Genomic DNA, 23,054 nt, shown 5'->3' with positions numbered 1-23,054 from the left:
GTGAAGAACAGGGTGAAAGATTTCACAAAGATATAAAGGAAATGGAACACTGACATCAGGGAAGATGGAATGTGAACATGATTACAGACTACTGTTGGTGCATCCATAGAGACAATTCACAAGCTGACTACAAAAGAAAATGTGGTGGCTTGAGAAGCACTGAAAGGAGAAGAAAAAGGCAGTACAAGTCTTTGTAGAGGTAAGAAAATGTACAAGAATCCTTTCTTTAGGTCGTATTACTTTTTAGTAAGCAAAAGTTAAAAGTTTGTATACATATACATTATGCCTTTTTTACATTTAATTTTTTTAGTATTGTAAAAAATTCTTACGTAATAGAAAATAAACGGTGGCCATATTTGAAATCAGCTCACAATATTACATAAAAATCAGTTATCAAATTGTAAATAACTTTCAAATCCCTTAATTTTGTTGACCTGTGTAACCATTTGATTATTGCTTTGTATTATGCTTATGTGACTGAAATAGATTTAAAAACAAAACAAATACAGGACTATTTCATGTGCCAATGTGTTTGGTAAAATTTTGTTGACTTTCTATTTTGATATTCACATTTATTGAAATTAATGTTACTAGCATATATAATATAATTGGGGGTTAAAATTGGTGATATAATTAATTCATTTGTTGATATGCTTTTGATCTATTAATGTTTGTGTGGAAAAAATTTGATTATTACAGATAAACTATTTGAATCTTTTGTGCTATTTCATTTGGATAATGTAAAAAAAAATGGTTAATATAAAGATTTCATTATGTTAAAGTAGCACTAGAACCGTACAGAAGAGTCTTTCAAATTATAGAGGTTTTATTTATCAACTTTTTAAAATTTGTAATTTTTATAATAATATGTATGTACTCTTGTAATTTTTTGTATATTCCATATTATTTATAAGATGAATGATTTATAAAGAGATATCAAAAAAACATGTTCTTAAAGAGTAGAGATTGAATTTAAAGAAAAAAAAAACCTAAACACCTTTTGTTCCTTTTGTTGATTAAGAATGGATTCATTTGCTTGGTTAAATGTATACATATTTTATACATATGCAAATATGTACTAGTAATGATTTTATGTATTCTTAGAATTAATCTTATGTTTATAATGTAATTTCAGGTAGTGGTGTGAAAGTGGCAGTTTTCGATACAGGCTTGTCTAAAAGTCATCCTCATTTTCGTCGTATTGCAGAACGAACAGATTGGACAAATGAAAGAACATTAGATGATGGGTTAGGTCATGGAACATTTGTTGCTGGTGTTATTGGTTCTAGTAAAGAGTGCCTTGGTTTTGCTCCAGATGCTGAGATACATGTTTTTAGGGTTTTTACTAATAATCAAGTACGTTATAGTGGTATTGTAGTTATTTTTTGTGTTAAATAAGTTACTAAAAAAAAAAAACTAATAGGTACTGATACATTCTTTGTATGATTACTGTTTTCTTGTAATGAACATTTTATTTAAATTTTGATTTATGTGTTTTGGTAATCTATCCTTTTGTTTTGTTTGGCAGTTATTGTTCATGTTTTGGATAATATGCCTGTCAGTAAATTATATTGAAAAAAGTTAATTTAAGTTGTTTAACCTAATTTTCAATACATTATGATTTTTAAAAGAAATTATAATTATTTATGATAAGATTTGTTATCGCTAAAATGTAATATGTGACCTATTTCTTTTAATGAACTGTCATTAGTTAAAAATATTTATTTTTTTGTCCTTAATTTTTAAGTGCTTGAAAGTTAATTTATGTGTGTCGTCATTGCATGTGTGTGCATGTACAAATGCATAAACTATAGATTTAAATCTATTCCACCAAATCCATGAATTAAGATAAATCACTATAAAAGTGATTTCATAGTACTTTGTCATATCCTCGTTTAATTATCAGTTATAAATTTTTCCATCAAAATGTGATTTCCATTAAACATTGTCAATTCTTAAAAAGATATACTTAGAAACTTTCTAAATAAATTCTATAAACTCTTAAAAATGATCACTTTATTATTTTTAATGTATGTTGTTGAATATTTTTATTAATTACTGTTTTGCTTTATGAAATTCTTTCACTGGTTGATAAGAACAATATTTGGGATGCTATAAGCTTGTGCCATGTCTTTTAGGGGATGAAAACACCTATGAAACAGATAAGTTAGCTGAATTGCTAAGCTGGCATTGGCTTTGGTTTAGCGGGATGTTTTACAATATTTTTAATATTTCTCTAAATTTAGCCACTTTTAATTGATACATATTTTTAATGCTCAATTTTCTCTTAAATAAGTTGAAGACTCTTTTTCACAATTTATAATTGAACAATAAATTGTATTACTGTCTTGGTAATTATCAGAATATAAAATTAAATAAAACAAATATTGAAGGAACCAATTTTAATAACATAAACTAAATGTTAATAAGTAATATTGCATCACGTGGTATTTCTTGACACAGCATGTAACTTTGCTGAGTTATGAACTGCAGAAAACGATAATTTTTGCTGTTTATTAAAACTTTTGAGTTGAAACAAATAAATTCTTTTCTGTAATAGTTTTTTGTACATCTATGATGCAGTTAATCTTTGAAAGGCAGTTGCAATAAAAGTTTTAGATTGCTGATTATAGATATGTTTTATTATTTGTATATAAATGACATTTTATATATATATATTTTTTTTTTTTTATTCTTATAAAAGTTAATGTGGTGTATAGCCCATCTCAAAGTGGATGTATTTTTATTTTAGATATCATTATTTGTGTTGTTGTTATAACTGTGTGAATGCTTTTTTTAGGTTTCTTATACGTCATGGTTTTTAGATGCGTTTAACTATGCCATTCTTAAGCGTATTGGTGTATTAAATTTAAGTATTGGTGGTCCTGATTTTATGGATCATCCTTTTGTAGATAAAGTTTGGGAATTAACTGCAAATAGAGTTATTATGGTTTCTGCTATTGGCAATGATGGACCACTTTATGGGTATGTATGTGTATATATATATTTTTTTGAAATTTCAACAATTCATTAACATATTGACCACTGTATTAATGAAATGTAAATGACCAAAACACAGTAATTAGATAAGCTAAACTTACCATATTAATTTCCAATAATCAATTTTCACAGGATCTTGCATCTTCAGTTGGTACTGAATTCTATATTATATTAAAACATATTTGTTTATAATTTGTTGAAATTGTTTTTTGAAAATTTTGAAATTTATTATTGACAAATATGCAAATTCTGCTGTCCAATACTGGAATGATGTTATTTCATATTATGTAATATATAATTATAATTTATGTAATATATATATTTTTAAATTATATTAAATAAATTATCATTATTATAATATTTCTATACGCAGTAAATACTTTTTGGGCAGTGGTGTAAAAATATTAGAAAGGCAACTACTTCAAATGTATGAGATATGAGGTTTCCAAATCGTTCAGGATGAAGTGTTGAGATGTGAGTTATTAAAAAAACAACCTTTTCATCTGATAGATCTTTTCAAATTTTTTAAATTTATTTAAAGTATACATATATATATATACCCATTTTTATGTAGTCTATGATGCTTCCGGTAATGGAAGGATTACAATGCAGGGTCATACATCTAAATCAGTTCAGCTGTTGAGCTGCTGCAGTGGAACAAACATACATACCCTAAATACATTACACTCCTTTTTGGGCAGTTGTGAAAAAATTGAACGAAAAGAAAAAAGTCCTAAAAAAATAACAATCTCTATCTCCATAAAATCATGTAATATAACTATTTTTATGTAAGCATGACACTTTCCTGTTTGAGAAAGAGGCTTATTATTAATTTCTTTATTTATTCATCAGCAATAACAGGCTAATGCCCAGTAACAGTTACTGTGTTGGGGCTATAAATATTTTTAGGTGTATGAAAAATGATGTGCCTACTGGAACTCAAACCCAGAATTTCAGGATGAAAGGCAGAGATGCTACTACTCCACCATGGAGATAAGCATATATCATTATTTTATTAATATCTACTTAATTATGTATAAAGAACTTCCATTCAGTTTATTTAAAGTAAAATATCTTCTTTTATAGAGCCCACGTAACTGTTGAAAATCTTTTATTAAAAAAATAAAAGTTTAAAAAAATAGTAATTAAAACGCTTATTTAAAAATCTGAATTTTTGTCATTTTTGTTTAATGTGTACAAATAATAATAATAATAATAATAATAATAATAATAATAATAATAATAATAATAATAATGTGTTGTAACGTCACTTCCCATTATCCACAATCTAAATCATTATAATTATAATTTTCTAAGTAATGTTTTTCTTTTATACTGTTTTAATTTCTTTATTATCTTTTAAAGTATACATATTTGGTACTGTTACTTTATATACTAGTATTGATTATTTTTATGCATTAATGTAGAATTTAACAACCTACATGTATATAAATTAAGTAATATAACTATAACAGTTTTAGTCAATCTGACTAAAGTCCCAAACCACTCCCAAGAATAACAAACAACCTATATTGGGCTTGCTAATGAAAATGAGATACAACGTGTTTTCCTGTTGTCTTCTTTACCAAACTAAATATACAGTTGCATATCAATAGGTCAACCCAACTGAAATGCAAGTGATAATCTGCCCCTGTAAGTGACACCTTCATTGTGTTCATCGCTGGGACTGGCTGTAGTATAGTGATCATCATGACTTTCAGAAAAATAAATTCTTGACTAGTGCCTTTTTACTTCAGATGGGTGTTTTAGATGTGTAGAAGCCATAAGGAAGACAGGTAGTATAAAATAAAAAATTACCAGAAAAAAATATATGTATTTCTTACTGCGATTAATTGTATATTATGTAATTCTATTCTGATCAAGGTTCTTCCACAATTTCCCTTGTTCCATCATAATACTTAGGCTGTTCATATTTCTACATGTGGTCTAATTTACCTAACATGATATTATTTTCTAAATATAACCTTAGTTTATTTTATCATAATCTGAAATTTCATTTAAGAGAATAGCAAGGATTTCTTCACATTCTTCCTCCATCAGATTATTTTTATCAGATGCTACGATTCAAGTCCTAAACAGTAAGTAAGACAAATAAGTAAGTAAAAGTGCTAAACTGTAAGTAAATGTGAATGAAATCAACCGATTTCATTCACATTTCATTTGAGAATGGTAATCACCATTCTAACCAGAATGGTAAGAATGTGTTAATATTCATAAGTAGACACCTTAATCTGGACTTAGTGTTTAAAATGATGCTGTTTTAAAGTGAATGGTTAAAATAGATGAAAAGTGGTAATATAAGTTATTAACATGATGCTCTTTTTATAATGTGTTATACTGATAAGATTACAAGCCATAGTCCAGAGCTACAAGGTTCTCTAGTGTATTTATGAAATAGATATGAGCCTAGAGAGAGTGAACCTTTTGTTTGCATAACTGCTGCCCTTAAATCTAAACCCTGTAATTTCCATATTTATTTGTGTCAATATGTTGCGTAGGTCGGGAGATATGCAGTATTAAAGACAAAATTGGCCTTTTCTCTTTAAGTATAATATTTTGGTTCAGAAAAATTATAGTGACATACAAAAAAAGAAATTAAAGCTAAAGTCTTAAGCATTTAAATGATTTTAATGCGGTTTACTAAAACAAATTTGTTTCCCCCATGGGTTTGATCAAACACTAAGAAAAACTTTTCTTCTCACTGATTTTTTTTTTTTTTAATTTGATCTTTGAAATCTGAAGTATGCTGTCAAAAAGTAGAGTATTCAAGTTTTAATTTTTTTTTATTCATCTAAGCCTCTTGGCTGCAAAGTTAATGTAGTTTGAATACAATCATTTTTGATTATAAAATATAGGTTTCCCTTTAATTTTATGTACTAGTGTAGTAAGTATTTAGTTTTAGTTCGAAATATCAGGAAAACATAATTTTTTCTTTTTTTTTAATCAGCCATCGCCTTCCTAGCCGCCTGAATGCCCCCAATTTTTTGTGGGCCTTTACCGCCTCCCCCTGAAGGCTTCCAGCACACACAAGGGGGCATTATCGTCCACTTTGACAACGAATGTGTTAGACGCTTACAAATAAATCCTAGTAAATCTCAGATGACAAGTGTTTTTGGAATTAATATATTATTTAAATGAGTCAAAGCTTCCTGTATAAGTAATATTTCAATATTTATAAAAAAAAACAAAAAATAAATTTATCATTTAATTTATTGTCTTTTGGTTCTTTAAATGTTTATTTACACCTTACAAGTCTGAATTCTTGTTTCTCTGGGTTTTAATAAAACCTTTCTTTTGAACAGCAAAAAAGCATTTTTTAAAATGTTGCTAATTAACTGATTAAACCTTTTTCAACTAGTTTTGTTTCTGTGTAAATGCTTTTGTGTATAATTATTGAGCATTATTCGCTTAAAAGTAATACTTAAAAATGGATCTCAGGGATTCTCTAAACACTTGTAAATAAAATAACTTAAACATTATTTACGCATTTAAAAACAAAATATGGAAGAAAAATGAATGAAATTTAGTGAAATTAGTTTAATTTAAAAAAACTTTCAGTCTTTCCAAGATTAGTGGTAAGAACAAAATAAAAATCTTAAGTAATGAAACCCTGATGTTTATAAACATTTAAAAGGTGATATTTAGAAAATTAATAAGAATTTATCATTCCAAAATGTTGACTACTTTTTATAACTATAAAGTGTTATTAAAATCCGTTCGTCTATTAAAGTGTTTTAATTATATTAATTTAAACTTTGTAATGATAAACAAACCAAATTTCTATGAATTATTATTATATTTTAAATATTTTTTTTAATATCTTGATTTTTTAAACATAAATTGACTAAATTATAAAATTACTTATTAAAAAATGTAGTACATAATTTAATCATGATATTGAAAAGTAAAATATTTTCATTACAAATAATGTTACATACCAGTTCAAATAAATGTCTTCAATTTTATTAGTAACTTACCTTCTTTAAAAAATATTTAATTAAGATCTTGAACTTGTTTTTGAATTTTTAATTTTTTTTTAAAATGCAGAAAAAAAATTTAAAAGTAAAAATCCTTTATCAATATTCTTTATTTAGTTATGCAACTAAAAAAATCCAAATATTATACAGTATGAGCACATGAATTTCCCTACTGAGTTGAAGCATTGTATATAATCCATTGTTTCAAAGTAGAAAGGGACACATTAACTTGCAGCTTTGCACTGTATGCCCCAGTTGTGCTTTACAACTATAATGCATGTAAAAACAAGGCTAAAGAGACACAGTTAGAGTAGTCATCTCTGAGAGCAGCGATGTTCACTTAGAAGCCTATATAAGTCTATATCTGTACTTTATAAACAATGTAATATATCTTATAGATCCAATGAAAGTAGTATCAGAAAAGTTGCTGACTATTGTAAGGGAAAAAGACTGACAAATATTGCATGATTTTCCTGGCTGTTCCAATCAAGTAAACAGTACCTTACACAGCTTTTTCAATGCAAAACTTTCTGGCTTCACTGCAAAACTTTGCAATTCAATCATTAAAAGTCTTATTTTTATTTCTATAAAAAATGTTTAAATATAAATAACAAAACAAAATTTTCTGAATTTTAAAAAATGTTGGGGCCCCCCATATCAACTGGGCTTTTTTTATTGATTATGATTACCAAAATTAGATTTAAATGTCAAAATTTGCAAATTGCAAATAAAACTTTTTTTTTATTTTGGGGTTTCCCTTATTTTTTGGGGACAATTTAACAGTTTTTTAGAAGTGATAGTTAAAAAAAATAATAATAAATTTTATAAAATAATTAAACATGTTTTGTTATATTATCTGCAAAACAAAGGAGTTTATGAAACTGTGTGTAGTGAGGAGAATTATAAAAATTCAGTTAGGAACTTTAAATTCAAGTAGGAATTGTATTCAAACTTTCAAGGAGCAATAATTAAACAAGTGATAAATATTGAAAATTAAAAAACATTTCTGACAAATGTTGGTCTTTAATGTAGGATCATTGAAGAATGTGCGGGTGACAATTTTGTATATATATATTTAAAAATCTTTTAAATTAATTAAACATATATATATATGTATGTCTAAAACATATAATATATATATTTATATAGCCTATGACACTCCCGGTAATGTAAGGATTCCAACACGTGGTCATACTTCTAAATTGGTTCAGCCATGAGCTGCTATGGTGAAACAAATGTACATACATTTGAATATAAACAATAACGATTGCACTCCCTTTTGGGCAGTCGTATAAAAACAGTAGTTACGCGAATAAAGTTGTTCATTTGATCTATCAAATGATAGATTTGAAAAATCTCTCAGATAAATGAGTCTTTTTGAATAACTTGCATCTCAATGTTTCATTCTGAATGATTCGGAAACCTTGTATCTCATACGTGAGATGTGAGTTATTCGAAAATGATTCATTCATCTGATAGATTTTTTCATTTTTTTAAAATTTATTTATATATTACATATTTATACAGCCTATGATGCTCCTGGTAACGTAAGGATTCCAACGTGGGGTTATACATCTAAATTGGTTCAGCCATTGAGCTGCTACAGGGGAACAAGCATACATACATACATACATACATACATTCATTCATACACCCTAAAAAAATTACACTCCTTTTTGGGCAGTTGTATAATAACACATTTTTTTATTCAGATTCATGTAATTTTATAAATTTAGTGTTTATTTAATAAGAGGATCAGTATTATATGTACTAATGAAAATTCATTATTCATTGTAAATTAAGAATGAATCCTGATTCTATACTAGTAATTTTAGGTATTCTGGTAGATTTGGGTTAAACTTTGCAAAATTGTTAATAATAAACAAAGAATTTTTGAAAAAAGTTATTTATATAAAGTCAATTAAAACAAGTAAATATTAAGAGATTTGACTTTTATGTAAAATAAAATACTTCAATGTGGCAGAAAAATTTTATAAGTTTAAACCATATCAAATGTTTTCTGATATAGTAAAAAAATATGAATAATCAAAGTAATTGTCATGATAAAATTATTAACATTTTAAAGAAATGAATTGAAAACGCTTATCTCTTTTTTCATATAGGAAGTTCTTTTGATAAATATGATTCACACATCTATCAAAAATATAAGTAGTTTAAAAAAGCTATGGTAACTATGTCTAGGATTAAAATATGCTGTATAATTCATACCTAGTTCATCAGTAAGTGAATTTCTGTCTTGTGCAGCGTTGTTATAAAGTTGTGCAAGAATTCAGGCTGGTGCATAAGATCAGAATAATTTCAGGCTATTTTAATCCTTGACAAAGTTAATGTGGGGTTTTTGAACTGGTTACACAGCTATATGCATTTTTACTTAACAGTACTCATATTTATCAGTAAAACTGAAGATGATGACAAGAATTCTGAAGGTTCTTACTTTCTTTATGTAATAAGAGCTAAGTTTTTAATTTACTGTGTTGGGTATTCACAATTTCATAATAATTAATTAGATGTATAAGTAAAAAAATATAAAATTTTATCTTTATATTTTTATTTGTATTATATAGTATAATTTGATTCATAATTATGAATCGAGTGTTTGTTTTACTTAAGTATTTTACCCATATTGTTGTTTCTGTGAAGAACTCTCAACAATCCTGCTGATCAGATGGATGTCATTGGTGTTGGAGGAATTAACTTTGAAGATCAGATTGCTAAATTTTCTTCAAGGGGAATGACTACATGGGAACTTCCTCAAGGGTGAATATATTTATTTATTTGAATGTATTTTAGTGATTAAATTTTATTTATTTCTGTATCAATTTTTCAAACATCATTAACTTTTGTTTTAGTTTTTGTAGTCTTCATATTACACCCTCAATGTGTAGTTTATTCCTGATTATCTAAATCTAGCTTAATTAAAGCTTATATTATCTGAAGTAACTGAAAATGGTTTTAAATTACACCATTCATAAAAAAGTGTATGGAACAAATTATATCAACTACAACATTTTCCAGACCTATCAACATATAAAAACTCTGTCATAGTAATTGCATCAGAAGAGTGGATTTCTGGTTTTAGTTAACCTTGAAAATGTACCTAAAACCCAGCACTTTAGTAGAAATTAATCTCTTCAAGACAGAAAACTCCATAATATGGAAATGGAAAAGAAACATGAATTTTACTTTTAATTTATTCCTTAAAAAGAATAAATTAAATTTATTCCTTAAGATGGAAAGGAAATAAAAAATCAGAATAGCCTGTAAAAAAATAAAGTGATTAAATTGGTACTTGGGAAACTGTACATTTTAAGGAGTTTTTTGCTTAGCAAAGTCTTCACTGTGTATGTATATGGTATATATTGAAGTATTATATCAAAAATTATAATGTACATAAAATCTGTTGAAGTAATCCAATATCAGTGTAAAATAAAACAGAAATTTGATTAGTTTCATAACACACACACACACACACACACACACACACACACACACACACACACACACACACACACACACACACATATATATATATATATATATATATATATATATCGAGAGAGAGAGAGAGAGAGAGAACATTGGTTTTTGTAATATTTCTCTTCATTTGTGTTATTAAAATTTGTTTTGAATTTTCATGTGTTTTAGATATGGACGTGTCAAACCAGATATTGTGACCTATGGTTCAGCAGTTCGTGGTTCCAGTATAAAGGGGGGTTGTAGAACATTATCTGGAACAAGTGTTGCATCACCAGTTGTTGCAGGAGCTGTTACACTTCTTGCAAGGTTTGGCAGAAATTTTGCATCTGAGAACAATAATAAGTTCCTTGTTTAATTAATATTAAGTAAATTAAGGTTTTAAATGTTAGAAAATTAACTTTTTTTTATCATTTTCTTAAATTTCGAAAATAGGATTTTATATTAAAATTTAAAAAAAAATTTATTTGTAGTTTTATAAATTTTTATTATTCTTTTAAAAAAATATCAGAGTTGATATGAAAGATTTTCATTTTTCATTTCAGTGAAACTGAAGATTAGTGATTTTGATTTTCAGTGTAAACAGTAATGGTAGATTCATATATATGTATAAATGAAAATAATTTTTTTTAAAAAAGCAGAATTTGATTTATAATTTTATACAATAGCATTTTATTTTAGTCTATAAAATATTATGTCATTTGCAGTTGATTTCTGCTTCATTTGTTATTTCTTCTAATTAATATTATTAGATGTGTTACTTTAATTTACATTGTAGATGAATGAGTAAAAAGTAATTCAGAAAAAAGTGAAAAAAAAAATTGGAATGGAAAGTAATGCAGGGATTACAATTACACCAGATATATTGTAGTGGTATAGATGGTTAAGCACTAGTCTTTCCAGTTGGGAGGTGTTGCTAAACCAGTTGCATTTAAATATGTTTCTCCTTGACATGGCCCTGTAGACTGTACTGTTGTTGGGTTCTAAGTAACGTATACTGGCCTGGCATTCCATGAATTCAACAAATTGCTGGTACACATTTTTCAAACAAGAGATTAGCCACCAGTGTGTTTTGAATGAAGAAGACTACGTTAGATATGTGGACAATGGAATATTGTATAAATTAATAAAATAAAAACTTTAATGTAATATGTGACCAACTATACTATGTGATTACTATATTAACTACTAATATTATTTACTATTATTATAATGTTGTTTGCTATTAATTACTATATTATTATAATATATAATTCTTACTTATATAGTTAGAAAAGTGTAAATTTAATCAAAAATTCAGTTAATTAGCAAGTTAAATCATTATTTGCATCCAGATTAAATGCCTGTCAAAGTGTGAAATAAGTAGATGAAATTCTATTTATTATGTATTTTAAAAGTTTCTGATGAATAAAACACATTTACACTCAACTTATTTATGGTGGCAATGAAAATCATATATTTAAAGTTAATTAACTTTTTTGTTGTTTTCAGATTGTTGTCTGTAGTATGGTATTTGAAAACATGTTTACCTCCATCATCTGATTTTCTGATTTTTTTGGCAAACATTTCTGCTTTGTTTCAAAATAGGCACTTGAATTTGAGTCTTGAAGTTGATATTACAATTTTCAGTAAGAAGCATATAATTTGTGATTGTCTGTTTTTTCTTTATATTTCTTATTTTTTAAAAAAAAGCCAGTTTAATGGCGAATTTAAAGATAATTAAGCAAAGAAACTGTTGTTTGTTTATACATGGATATAATGAGTGTTTCTGTGAGTTTGAGGATTACACTTCTTTCATTAATGGAGAGGGTGTATATGCTCTGGAGCAGTTTAAAAATTTACATAACGTAGTGTTTTTGATTATTAAAACATTGCTGTGAACATCTCATAATAGTGGAGTTATTGTAATTCTGTATGGGTTACTTGAATTATCATAAGGATTATATGAATTATTTCACCATGTTCTATGTTCATTGAATTGTAAGCGTTGTTTACAAGCTTAATACCTAAAATGCCTACTTAAATTTTTGTGCATTTTGTTGAAGAATATTGTTATTTTTTATTTCACTTAAAACTTCAATTTAGTTCCATTATTGTTTCTTTGAAGTGAAAAAAGTGAATCTAAGATTATATATATTATATTCTGGTATCAGAATATTCTTGAAAAAGTGTTTAATTGAGATGGGTCTTTTCATAAAAAAGACCAATTCAAGAGAATAAATTTATTAAAACTGAAAGTTGTTAAAATTTAGTTAGTTTTATTGTACTTCGATATTTATTAATCTCCATTTGAGGGACTTGATGCTATTGCTTATGCTTATGTCTTTGTTAACTCAGCTGTCTATCAGTATGAACAATAAACAAAATGTTTCATCAGTATAGATTAATAGACATCTACTGTTATATCTTCATTAGTATTAAAGAACGGTAGAATTTGGTGGAACTACATTCAATGTTTTTTTATAGTTATCTATAAGAAACAACTGATTTATTAACTTTAACCATTCGGATTCTACTCGTATTCCTCTCTTTAATTTTCTGGGATGTAACTTGCTGAAACATCCCAGATATTGTGATATTATTGTGCTATGAGGATGTTATTATATATATTCAAATTTTATAGTACAATTTTTAATTTTCTGTTATAATTAATATGTTAAGTAGTAATTAAATAAATTTTAATGTCTGTAGTGGTGTATTACATCGTGGTAATGCCATTAATCCAGCTAGTATGAAACAAGCGTTAATGGCATCAGCACGTCGACTACCAGGTGTTAACATGTTTGAGCAGGGTCATGGCAAATTAGACCTTTTGAAAGCTTATCAGATACTTAATAGCTATAAACCACAAGCTAGCTTCAGTCCAAGGTAATTTTATGTTATTATATTTTGTTAATGTAATAAAACACCGTTTTTAAGAACCATATTGTGATAATACAAAAGGTGTAAAAGTGAGGTTCTTTTAGATTCATAACTGATACTTGAATGTAAAATGATGTTTAAGAACTATTAAAGTACTGGTTTTGGAGACATACGTTTTGAATAAGTATAGTTTTTACTAAGCAATTTTATCTTCTAATTTCATTCAGGCTAAAACCAGTTGGTTTGTGTACTACCATCATTCTTATTTTAAATGAATTGTAAAAAGTGATTTGTTAAATTTTGATTTTCCTATTCTTATTTGTTGTTTATCCAGAAACACAGTAATTGATTTGGATTTCAAGAGGGAAAACTTTTGAATTCACTAAAATTTCGGTTGAAATAGTTGATTGTATGTATTAATTAGGTAAAAACTATGCATAGTTAAATAATGCAAACGTATATATAGTTAGATAAATAAGAAAACATAGATTTGAAATGTACTTAAAACTCAAAAAGTTATATACATTTTGAAAAGTATTTAGAAGAAAATAAAAGGAAATAAAATTTGATAATCATAGAAAATGGAGTTTCCATAATTATTAAAATTTTGGGTGAGGGAATTTCTTAATTATTTGAATTTGTTATGAATGCCTTGATAGGAAAGAACTGTGAAAATTGAAGTGGCCATGGTGATGGAATAAAAAGTCTGTGTATATTTATTTATATTAGGAAATATAAATAAAACTTATAAATATAATATATATATAGATGCTCTCTCACTCTCTCTCTCTCTCACACACACACACACACACACACACACACACACACACACACACACACACACACACACACACACACACACACACACACACACACACACACACACACACACACACACAGAGAGAGAGAGAGAGAGAGAGAGAGAGAGAGAGAGAGAGAGAGAGAGAGAGAGAGAGAGAGAGAGAGAGAGAGAGAGAGAGAGAGAGAGAGAGAGAGAGAGAGAGAGAGAGAGAGAGAGAGAGAGAGAGAGAGAGAGAGAGAGAGAGAGAGAGAGAGAGAGAGAGAGAGAGAGAGAGAGAGAGAGAGAGAGAGAGAGAGAGAGAGAGAGAGAGAGAGAGAGAGAGAGAGAGAGAGAGAGAGAGAGAGAGAGAGAGAGAGAGAGAGAGAGAGAGAGAGAGAGAGAGAGAGAGAGAGAGAGAGAGAGAGAGAGAGAGAGAGAGAGAGAGAGAGAGAGAGAGAGAGAGAGAGAGAGAGAGAGAGAGAGAGAGAGAGAGAGAGAGAGAGAGAGAGAGAGAGAGAGAGAGAGAGAGAGAGAGAGAGAGAGAGAGAGAGAGAGAGAGAGAGAGAGAGAGAGAGAGAGAGAGAGAGAGAGAGAGAGGAGAGAGAGAGAGAGAGAGAGAGAGAGAGAGAGAGAGAGAGAGAGAGAGAGAGAGAGAGAGAGGAAAATATTAATAAAATTTATAAATAAATATATATATATATATATAGATGCGCTCACACCCACACACAGCATGTTTTTATATATATTAGTCAATATGTCATAGAGTTTGGGTCACCGCAAGGCAAAAACTTCATCAGCAACACCCCCTCCTGTCCCAAAACACCATACACCTGATTTTTCAGGCCTAAATTGTCTGCTTAAACTTCACTTTCTTGGGCAATGTTGAATGTCACCATTCCATGGATTGCTGGCTGTTTCGATTCCAATGTAATGTAAGCCACCCATGTGTCATTGCCTGTAACAATTTGGCTTAAAAAAAATCACCCTGTATATCATACCGCTCAAGAAAAGTCAACGCACTGCCTAAATGTTTGGTTTTGTACACCTCAGTCAATATTTTTGGTACCCAGCATGAGCACAATTTTCAATAATTTAAGCATTTGGTCGGAATTTCATAGACATCACTTCTTGAAACTTGAGGAAACTCTTCAGATAGTGAAGAAATGGTAAAGCGTCTGTTCTCTCTCATTTTTTTGTCAACTTTCTGCACCAAATCTTCAGTAATGACAGAAGGTCGTTCATTCTGTTCCTCATCATGAACATTCTGGCGGCCATCTTTAAAAGCTCTAACCCATTTTCATACCATTCCATCGCTCATAATGTTTTCTCCGTACAATTCACTGATCTGATGATGAATTTCAGCTGCTTTCATGCCTTTAGCACTAAGAAAACAAATTGCACCATGAATTTCACAGTTGACAGGATTCTCGATCAGCAGAGGCATTTTAAATACTCACAATCAAACGTAAACACAGTTGAATATTTTTGTAATGATGTCTGTGGCTTGCCAATAGGTGTGGGTACACAGTGCGCATGTGTGGAATGCTGACTGCAGCGTAGCAACGGCAGAATTTCAAAATGGTACTTACTTTAAAAACATCCCTCGTGTATGTACATCCAAAGAAAGCAACAAAACCAGGCCCCTAAAACTAAAAGAAAAATGGACCCTACCCAACTAATCAAGAATGAAAATGATCAAAAAGCAACTGAAAAAATCCCTTTCAGAACACTGGAAGGTGGTGGCAGATTTTACCGGTGCTAAGTAGGGAATAATAAAGATTTCCATCTTAAAGTTAACAAAAACTTCAAATTTACTCAATACGACAATGATTGCATGTGAAAAAAAGTTTCACATATTTAGCATACGACAAGCCTCACCTTCTTACAATTCTAGCAATATTTTGGCTATCCCTTGCCATAAGGATTGGTCATAACAAAAATTGTTTCAGACAAAAGTTTTAGGTAATGTTTAGAGGATTAACAAGCACTTAAACCGATTTGATACTGTGCCTAATAAGGGAGGTATGATTTTTTTTCTTTGAAACCCCATTTTTCCACCCTGGTGATATCAAAAAGCTTTACTTAGATAAGATTTAGGCCCTTATTCAAAGAATAGTAGGAACTTTAAATGAATTCAATATTTTACTTAATAAGAAAGTTATAGTGATATTTTGTTTTTTGAAAAAAGCCCTCCCATTTTCACTCCCATGGTCCAATTTTGCCCATTAATGAACTTGACTGAGATTTTGGGTCTTTTATGTATCAATTTTTAAATCAATTTGAAAGTGATTGGTGCAAAATTACGGCAATTATCATGTTCACAAGGAAGTGAAAATGATATGTGTATAAATTTTGAACTGACGGTGGTTTTGGGATCTGGGGGATGTGAAACGGGAAGTATGTCAAAATTTTCTGGAAGTCAAATCATGGTACCCATTACAATTGGCAGCTTTCTTATGAAATCTACCTAAAAATAACAATCATGGATAAAGTCGAAGATCTAGTCAACAACTACCTTAAACAAATCACTGAAAAATTGGCCTCATTAAAATCCTGTAAAAAACATCAATGGTGGAACAGCTAATGTGATGAAACAGTGGAAGGAAGACATAAACATGGCTATTTCACCAATAAGACACACTGAAGTCAATTGAAAAAGAATTCACTAAAATATAGTCGAGAGACTACTGCAAAACCTTTAAAAATCAGTTTGAAATATGAACCCCCAACCCTGCTAATTAAGATTGAAAACTCTAAATTAGCCCATAACAATCAATGTGGAAGTTGTAGCTAAATATTTCAACAAACTACTAAATTGCAAAGAACCGACAGAATATGAATATCTAAACTGCAACACCAACAATCCAATAACATCACCAGAAAACATTAACCCTTCCATAACAAAAGAAGTCTACCAAGCACTGGGTGAGATGAAGAATTACAAAGCAGCAGGAGATTAAACTTTGTAGAGATCTGGAAACATGCAGGAAGATCAACAAAAATTTCCCTTCATCAACATCTTCATCTTGAGGGCTGTCATCCAGAATTCTGGATGACAGCTCTCATCCATCTGCTACACAAAAAAGGGGACAAAACAGACCCTAACAATAACAGAGGAATCTCACTCAACATACAAAATTCTTTCAAGAATCATCCTCAGTAGGACTGGTTCACAACTTGAGAAAAAACTAGGAGAATATCAGGGAGGTTTCAGACCCTGGAGGAGCTGTCCAGACCAGATCATGAGTCTCAAGCTAAAAATTACAACAGGAAAAGAAACAGAGACTTGGTGATAACATTTGTAGATTTCAAGAAGACTTATGACTGCATCCACAGAGAATTCCTACTAAAAATTCTAAGACATATCAACTATATATCAAATTAATAAAAATGATAAAACTGACCCTTACAAACACTTTTTTTTTGTCTTCAGTCATTTAACTGGTTTGATGCAGCTCTGCAAGATATCCTACTAGTGCTAGTCATTTCATTTCGGTATACCCCCTACATCCCTAACAATTTATTTTACATATTCTAAATGTTGCCTACCTGCACAATTTTTTTCTTCTACCTGTCCCTCCAATATTAAAGAGACTATACCAGGATGCCTTGATATGTGGCCTATAAGTCTGTCTCTTATATTTTTCCAAATGCTTCTTTCTTCATCGATTTGCTGCAATACCTCTTCATTTGTCACTATCCACCCATCTGATTTTTAACGTTCTCCTATAGCACCACTTTTTTAAAAGCTTCTAATCGTTTCTTCTCAGGTACTATTCACCCACTATATTTTCTTCCTTGCCTTTTCCAATGCTTGCATTCCAATCTCCAACCATTATTAAATTTTCATCCCCTTTTTATGTGTTTAATTGTTTTGTCAATTTCTTCTTATACACACTCTATCTACCTCATCATTATCATGGGCGCTTGTAGGCATATAGATGTTAACAATCATTATTGGTTTTGGTTTTGATTTTATCCTTATTACAATGATTCTATTGCTATGTATTTTGAAATACTTTACTCTCTTCCCTATCTTCTTGTGCATTACGAAACCTACTCCTGCTTGCCCATTATTTGAAGCTTAGTTAATTATTCTAAAATCACCTGTCCAAAAGTCGTTTTCGTCTTCCCACCGAATCTTGCTAATTCCTACTACATCAAATTTATCCTATCCATTTCCCCTCTATAAATTTTCTAAGCTACCAACCTTTTTTAGACTGCTAACATTCCACACTCTGACTCGTAGAATGTTATTTTTTATTTTTCTGGTGACCCCTCCTTAGTAGTACCCAACCGAAGATCCAAACGGGGAACTAGTTTACCTCTGGAATATTTTACCAAGGAAGGTATACCTTCGGTCCAGCTTCTCTGTTTCATTGAGACTCAGGCCCGCTCGCCATTGGCAAGGTCTCATGATTCATAGAGGGAGTCACAAACACTAAGTCAAAGGTAAAATTCAGAGGTGAGCTCTCAGAATCTTTTGGGATCAAAACTGTGTTAAGGTGATTGCTTTGAGGCGATGCTTCGCCTCAGAACCTTTTGAGATCCAAATAGGACTGTGCCAAGCAAATGAGTTCTCCTCACTATTATTCATCTGCAGTCTGGAAATGGTAATGAGGGAGTGGCTCATAAAATGCCCCCAAAAGTAAAAATAGGCCGAAAAATTAAAACAAACTTGTTTTGCTGAATATTTTGCACTGCTAGCAAACAACATTGATGAAGTTAAATCATAGATATTAGAACTTCAAAACATTGCAAATATAATTGGTCTCAAAATATCATTCGAAAAGACAGAAATTATGCCCCAAAAACCAACATAATTAAAAGAAGTAAACATAAAGTGTAGGTAATAAAATCAAAATAGTAATCCAATTTAAATATCTCAGAGAAATAGTAACAAACAACCTAATTGAAAAACCTTGGTTCAAGTAAAAAGAAACAAACTAGCTAAAGCTCAAAAATTAATCTGTTTCACATACAATAAATAATGCTTATCAGTAAATTCAAAAATAAGACTACAACAGTTATAAAACCAGAAGCCACTTATGCAGCAGAAACACTATTCCACCTGAACGAACAATCAAAGATAGTCAAGACTCCAGAAAATCAAAAGAAGAATCGGAAAAACCTGCATCAATAAAAAGTATCAGAAAGATGGGCAGTGATGGATTGTGCCCAACAAAGTCAGCTACTAAGAATTAGAACCCATCACTGATACCATGCATACAAGGAGTCTAGGATTCTTTGAACATATCATGAGGATGCAAGATTCAAAACTCTGAAACAGCTAGTGCAGTACAATCTTAACTCGAAAAACACAAGACAGGATGCAGATGGATTAGAGAAATAAGAGATGATCTGAAGGAAATTGGCCTTACACCAGTAGACACCATGGATAAGATAAAATTAAACAAAAAAATGAAGAACAGAAACACTTGCTTCACACTCACAAAAAAAACCTCACACCATGAATAATTTCAACACTAGAAAGGGCACAAAAATCAAAATGTATGAAAAAGTACTGGGAGAACTGCAAGGCCCAAACAGTCCCATTGAAAAGACTTGGATAACAGACTGACTAAAGTGATCCTTGTGGACATAAAAGGTAGTGATAATATTATTTAACCCTACTTAGTGCGTATAATGCAGTTTTTTTTAATAATACATTAATTTGTTGATTATATCTGCTGTGAGACATTTGTGGTATGTTAGTTAAAGTTAAATTACCACTAGTCAAGAGATACTTTCTCTTGATGATGATGCATATTATACAAGCAGTTCCTATGGTGAACAGAGTGAAGGTATTGCTTGTAGGGTTGTATAAAACCTGGATTTTAGTATATTGGCATGCTGGTATGCCACATTCAATAAAGAAATGGGATACCTATTTCATTCCTTACATTCCTTGATAAGTTTGATGTAGGGTGTTGGTTAATCTAGGAGGTGGTGGATGTGCCACCATATCGAAGGAGGAAGTTGTGTTTAATCAAATCACCTGTAATTGTTAATTTATGGACCTAACATTTACACAGGTGTATATTGTTAAATTAGTTTTAAGAGTTATAAGTATACAATCTTTTGTGTGATTAGTACATAATAACACATGTGTAAATCATGCCAGGAATTCATAATTTAGAAGAAATTAATGAAAATAATTGACCACATCATTATATATATGTTGAATAGAAGCAGAAATTTTTGGCCTTGTTTTAAAATTTTTTAATTAGTATTATTTAAAAATTTGTTGACAAAGTAATATTGTTTCAATGAAAGAAAATCTTTAATTAATCAGTTCTATAAATAAACACGTGGCGCACGAAATGATCCAACAATGTTTTGGCAATAATTGTTTAGGTTAATAATTATTTATATGTTTTATGTTGGCGAAAGTGACAGCAGTTCATAAAGATTAGTTTGTTTTCTTCCTGAGTGCACTGTTTGTGTATCATTCTAAGATGGCTGACAAAGTAAGACTGACTGTTGAACAGTGCATAAAGACAGTGTTGTTTTTTAATGAAACGAAAAGTGTAGTGCTTACACAAAGACGGTTTCATGCACATTTTTAAACTTGGTGGTCGCAATCATTTAAAATAATACGTAGACTTAAAGAAAAATTTAATAGTGATAGTTCAGTATTTGAGAATAAGCGCGAATGGCCTGCCAATGTCCGTTCTCCACAGAATGTCGAAGCTGTCAGAGCAGAGTTGCTGAGGAGCCCGGGCAAATCAACAAGAAAAGCACCAGCACTACTTGGGATTTCTCTGTGATCTGTGCAGCAAATTTTAAAAACCGATTTGCATTTGTATCCATATAGAATAACAGTGCTGCCTAAATTAACGGTTGACAACAAACAGCAAAGAATGTCATTCGCTGAATGGGCTGTGAACCAAGATGTATTGTTGAACAATGTTTGCTTTACAGATGAGGCACATTTTCACCAAGATAGAGTTGTTAATAAACAAAATGTGCGTGTTTGGGTTTTCAAAAATCCACATGTACTTCATGAAAAGGTACATCATACTCTGAAAATTACAGTATGGGCCACTACCTCAAGTCATGGGATAATAGGGCCATTCTTTTTTGAACAGACAGTGAACAGTGAACGTTATCTAAACAGGCTGCATAATAATTTTGTTCCACAGCTTCTTGCAAAAGGGTTTCAATTAGAAAACGAGTGGTTCATGCAAGATGGAGCCAGACCACATACAGCTAATCTTGTTTTAGACTTTCTGCATGAAATGTTTAACATACACATCATTTCAAACCGATTTCCTAATCGTTTTGCGTATGGTCAGAACTGACCCCCAAACAGTCCTGATTTGAGTTTGTGTGATTATTTTCTTTGGGGATTTCTAAAGGAAGAAATTTTCCCTAAACATTCTCGTACACTGATGGAACTGCAAGTGCTGCTCATTGAGGTGTGCAATGAGATAACCGAGGATATGTATTGTTGAGTTATTAATAACATAGGAGTTTGTGTTAAAGAAGTTGCTAGACGTGGTGGTGGTCATATTGAACATGTGATAAGCAGAACATAATCTCCAGTTATATAGTAAACACTATGTATTTTACTTTTCTGTATTGTGATTTATTTTTTAACAAAACTAAATGTTGATCATTTCATGCACCACCCTGTAATTCAGATGGTATTTAGTCATTTGTAGCAGAATTTGATATATAAAATCATAAAAATTGATTGTTATTGTACATGAACGTAAGTTTATTGAAACAGAAATCAGTTTTATTTTGCTTGATTTCTTGTTTCTTACTAGTCTCTGTGTTAAATTTTATGTAAAACTGAAAAATAGTTGAGAGTATTTACTGGTGGGCAGCATTTCTGTGTTGTTGACTACATACATATTCATAAACGGGCTTAGTTCTATTAAATGGAAGTAGAGTAGGTGTAGAGCTGCTCTTTTCATTTAAAATAAAATGTGATCAGAATGTACATCAGTGAGCTTTAATTCTTCCTTAAGAAAAATATTACATTATTATTTATATAATTTTTTTTTACACACTGTCATTAGTTTTCATGGTTTCAAAGTTGAATTGTCAATTTGTTTGTGTATGGTGTGACAGTTTATTCCTAGATCATACCTATCTTGTTTAGAACTGAACATTGTGATACTGTTGTGTTAGAAGCATAACATTAGTGCTTCATTAGTTAGGAACTGAACATTAGTGATACTACTCAGAAGAATTTTCTTTGTATTTAGATGGTGTACCTATTTGTGAAAACAGGCTTGGAATTCTTTTTCCAGAATACTCATGATCCCTTTATCACATTGTGTTGGATATCAGTAATATCAGAATATCTTTTTCCTTTTTGTGCAGTTTTTAATTTTGAAAACAGCCAAAAATCACAAGAAGCTAAATCTGTAAATAAGCAGGAAACCTAATTTTATTATAATATTTTTGGACTAGACACTCTCACAATGATCAGCTTGGTACATTGCCATGATAGATGATCCACTTCTCAGAACACAATTCATTTCTTCCTGTAAACAGATTCTCTTAATCTTTTCAGTCCCATTAATCTTTTCATCAACTGCTAATTACATATTTAATCATCTGTGGGACCATACCAAATCTCACACTCTGTTCAAATATGTCAGTTTTGTTTTGGTTTGCTCCCTTCTGAAGCTGTTGTTCACATTTTGCTTATCTTTGAATTTCTTATGCCACTCACACACTTGATTTTATTGGAAAATTCATACCATATGCCATTTTCAACTGCTTCAATGTTTCATTTAAAGTTTTACAGATTTTTTTACTAAGTTTGGTGTTAAAACACTGTTCTAAATACTTGTAACTGATTTTTATTTTAAATATTACACCCAGATTTACTGCTTTTGTAGTAACTAACTATCAAATGGCGGTATTGATTTGAAGTTTATGTATGTATTAGTTAAAAC

At 30.0% G+C, this 23,054-nt stretch overlaps 1 protein-coding gene across 2 annotated transcripts in view; it reads left to right on the top strand.

Moving 5' to 3' along the window:
- S1P (membrane-bound transcription factor site-1 protease) overlaps positions 1-23,054 on the top strand; it is a 74,512-nt gene that overhangs the window by 27,851 nt on the left and 23,607 nt on the right. For both annotated transcript variants that reach the window (XM_075359961.1, XM_075359960.1), the window contains exons 5-9: positions 1,136-1,356; positions 2,801-2,985; positions 9,660-9,776; positions 10,665-10,802; positions 13,185-13,361. In XM_075359961.1, the coding sequence (XP_075216076.1) occupies positions 1,136-1,356; positions 2,801-2,985; positions 9,660-9,776; positions 10,665-10,802; positions 13,185-13,361 (838 nt within the window). The remainder of the gene's footprint in view (positions 1-1,135; positions 1,357-2,800; positions 2,986-9,659; positions 9,777-10,664; positions 10,803-13,184; positions 13,362-23,054) is intronic.

This window comes from Lycorma delicatula, chromosome 3, assembly GCF_047948215.1.
Source record: "Lycorma delicatula isolate Av1 chromosome 3, ASM4794821v1, whole genome shotgun sequence".
In the NCBI taxonomy this organism is placed as follows: Eukaryota; Metazoa; Arthropoda; class Insecta; order Hemiptera; family Fulgoridae; genus Lycorma; species Lycorma delicatula.
Note: the sequence above shows the minus strand (reverse complement) of the source record. Positions and strands in the feature narration are given on the sequence as shown.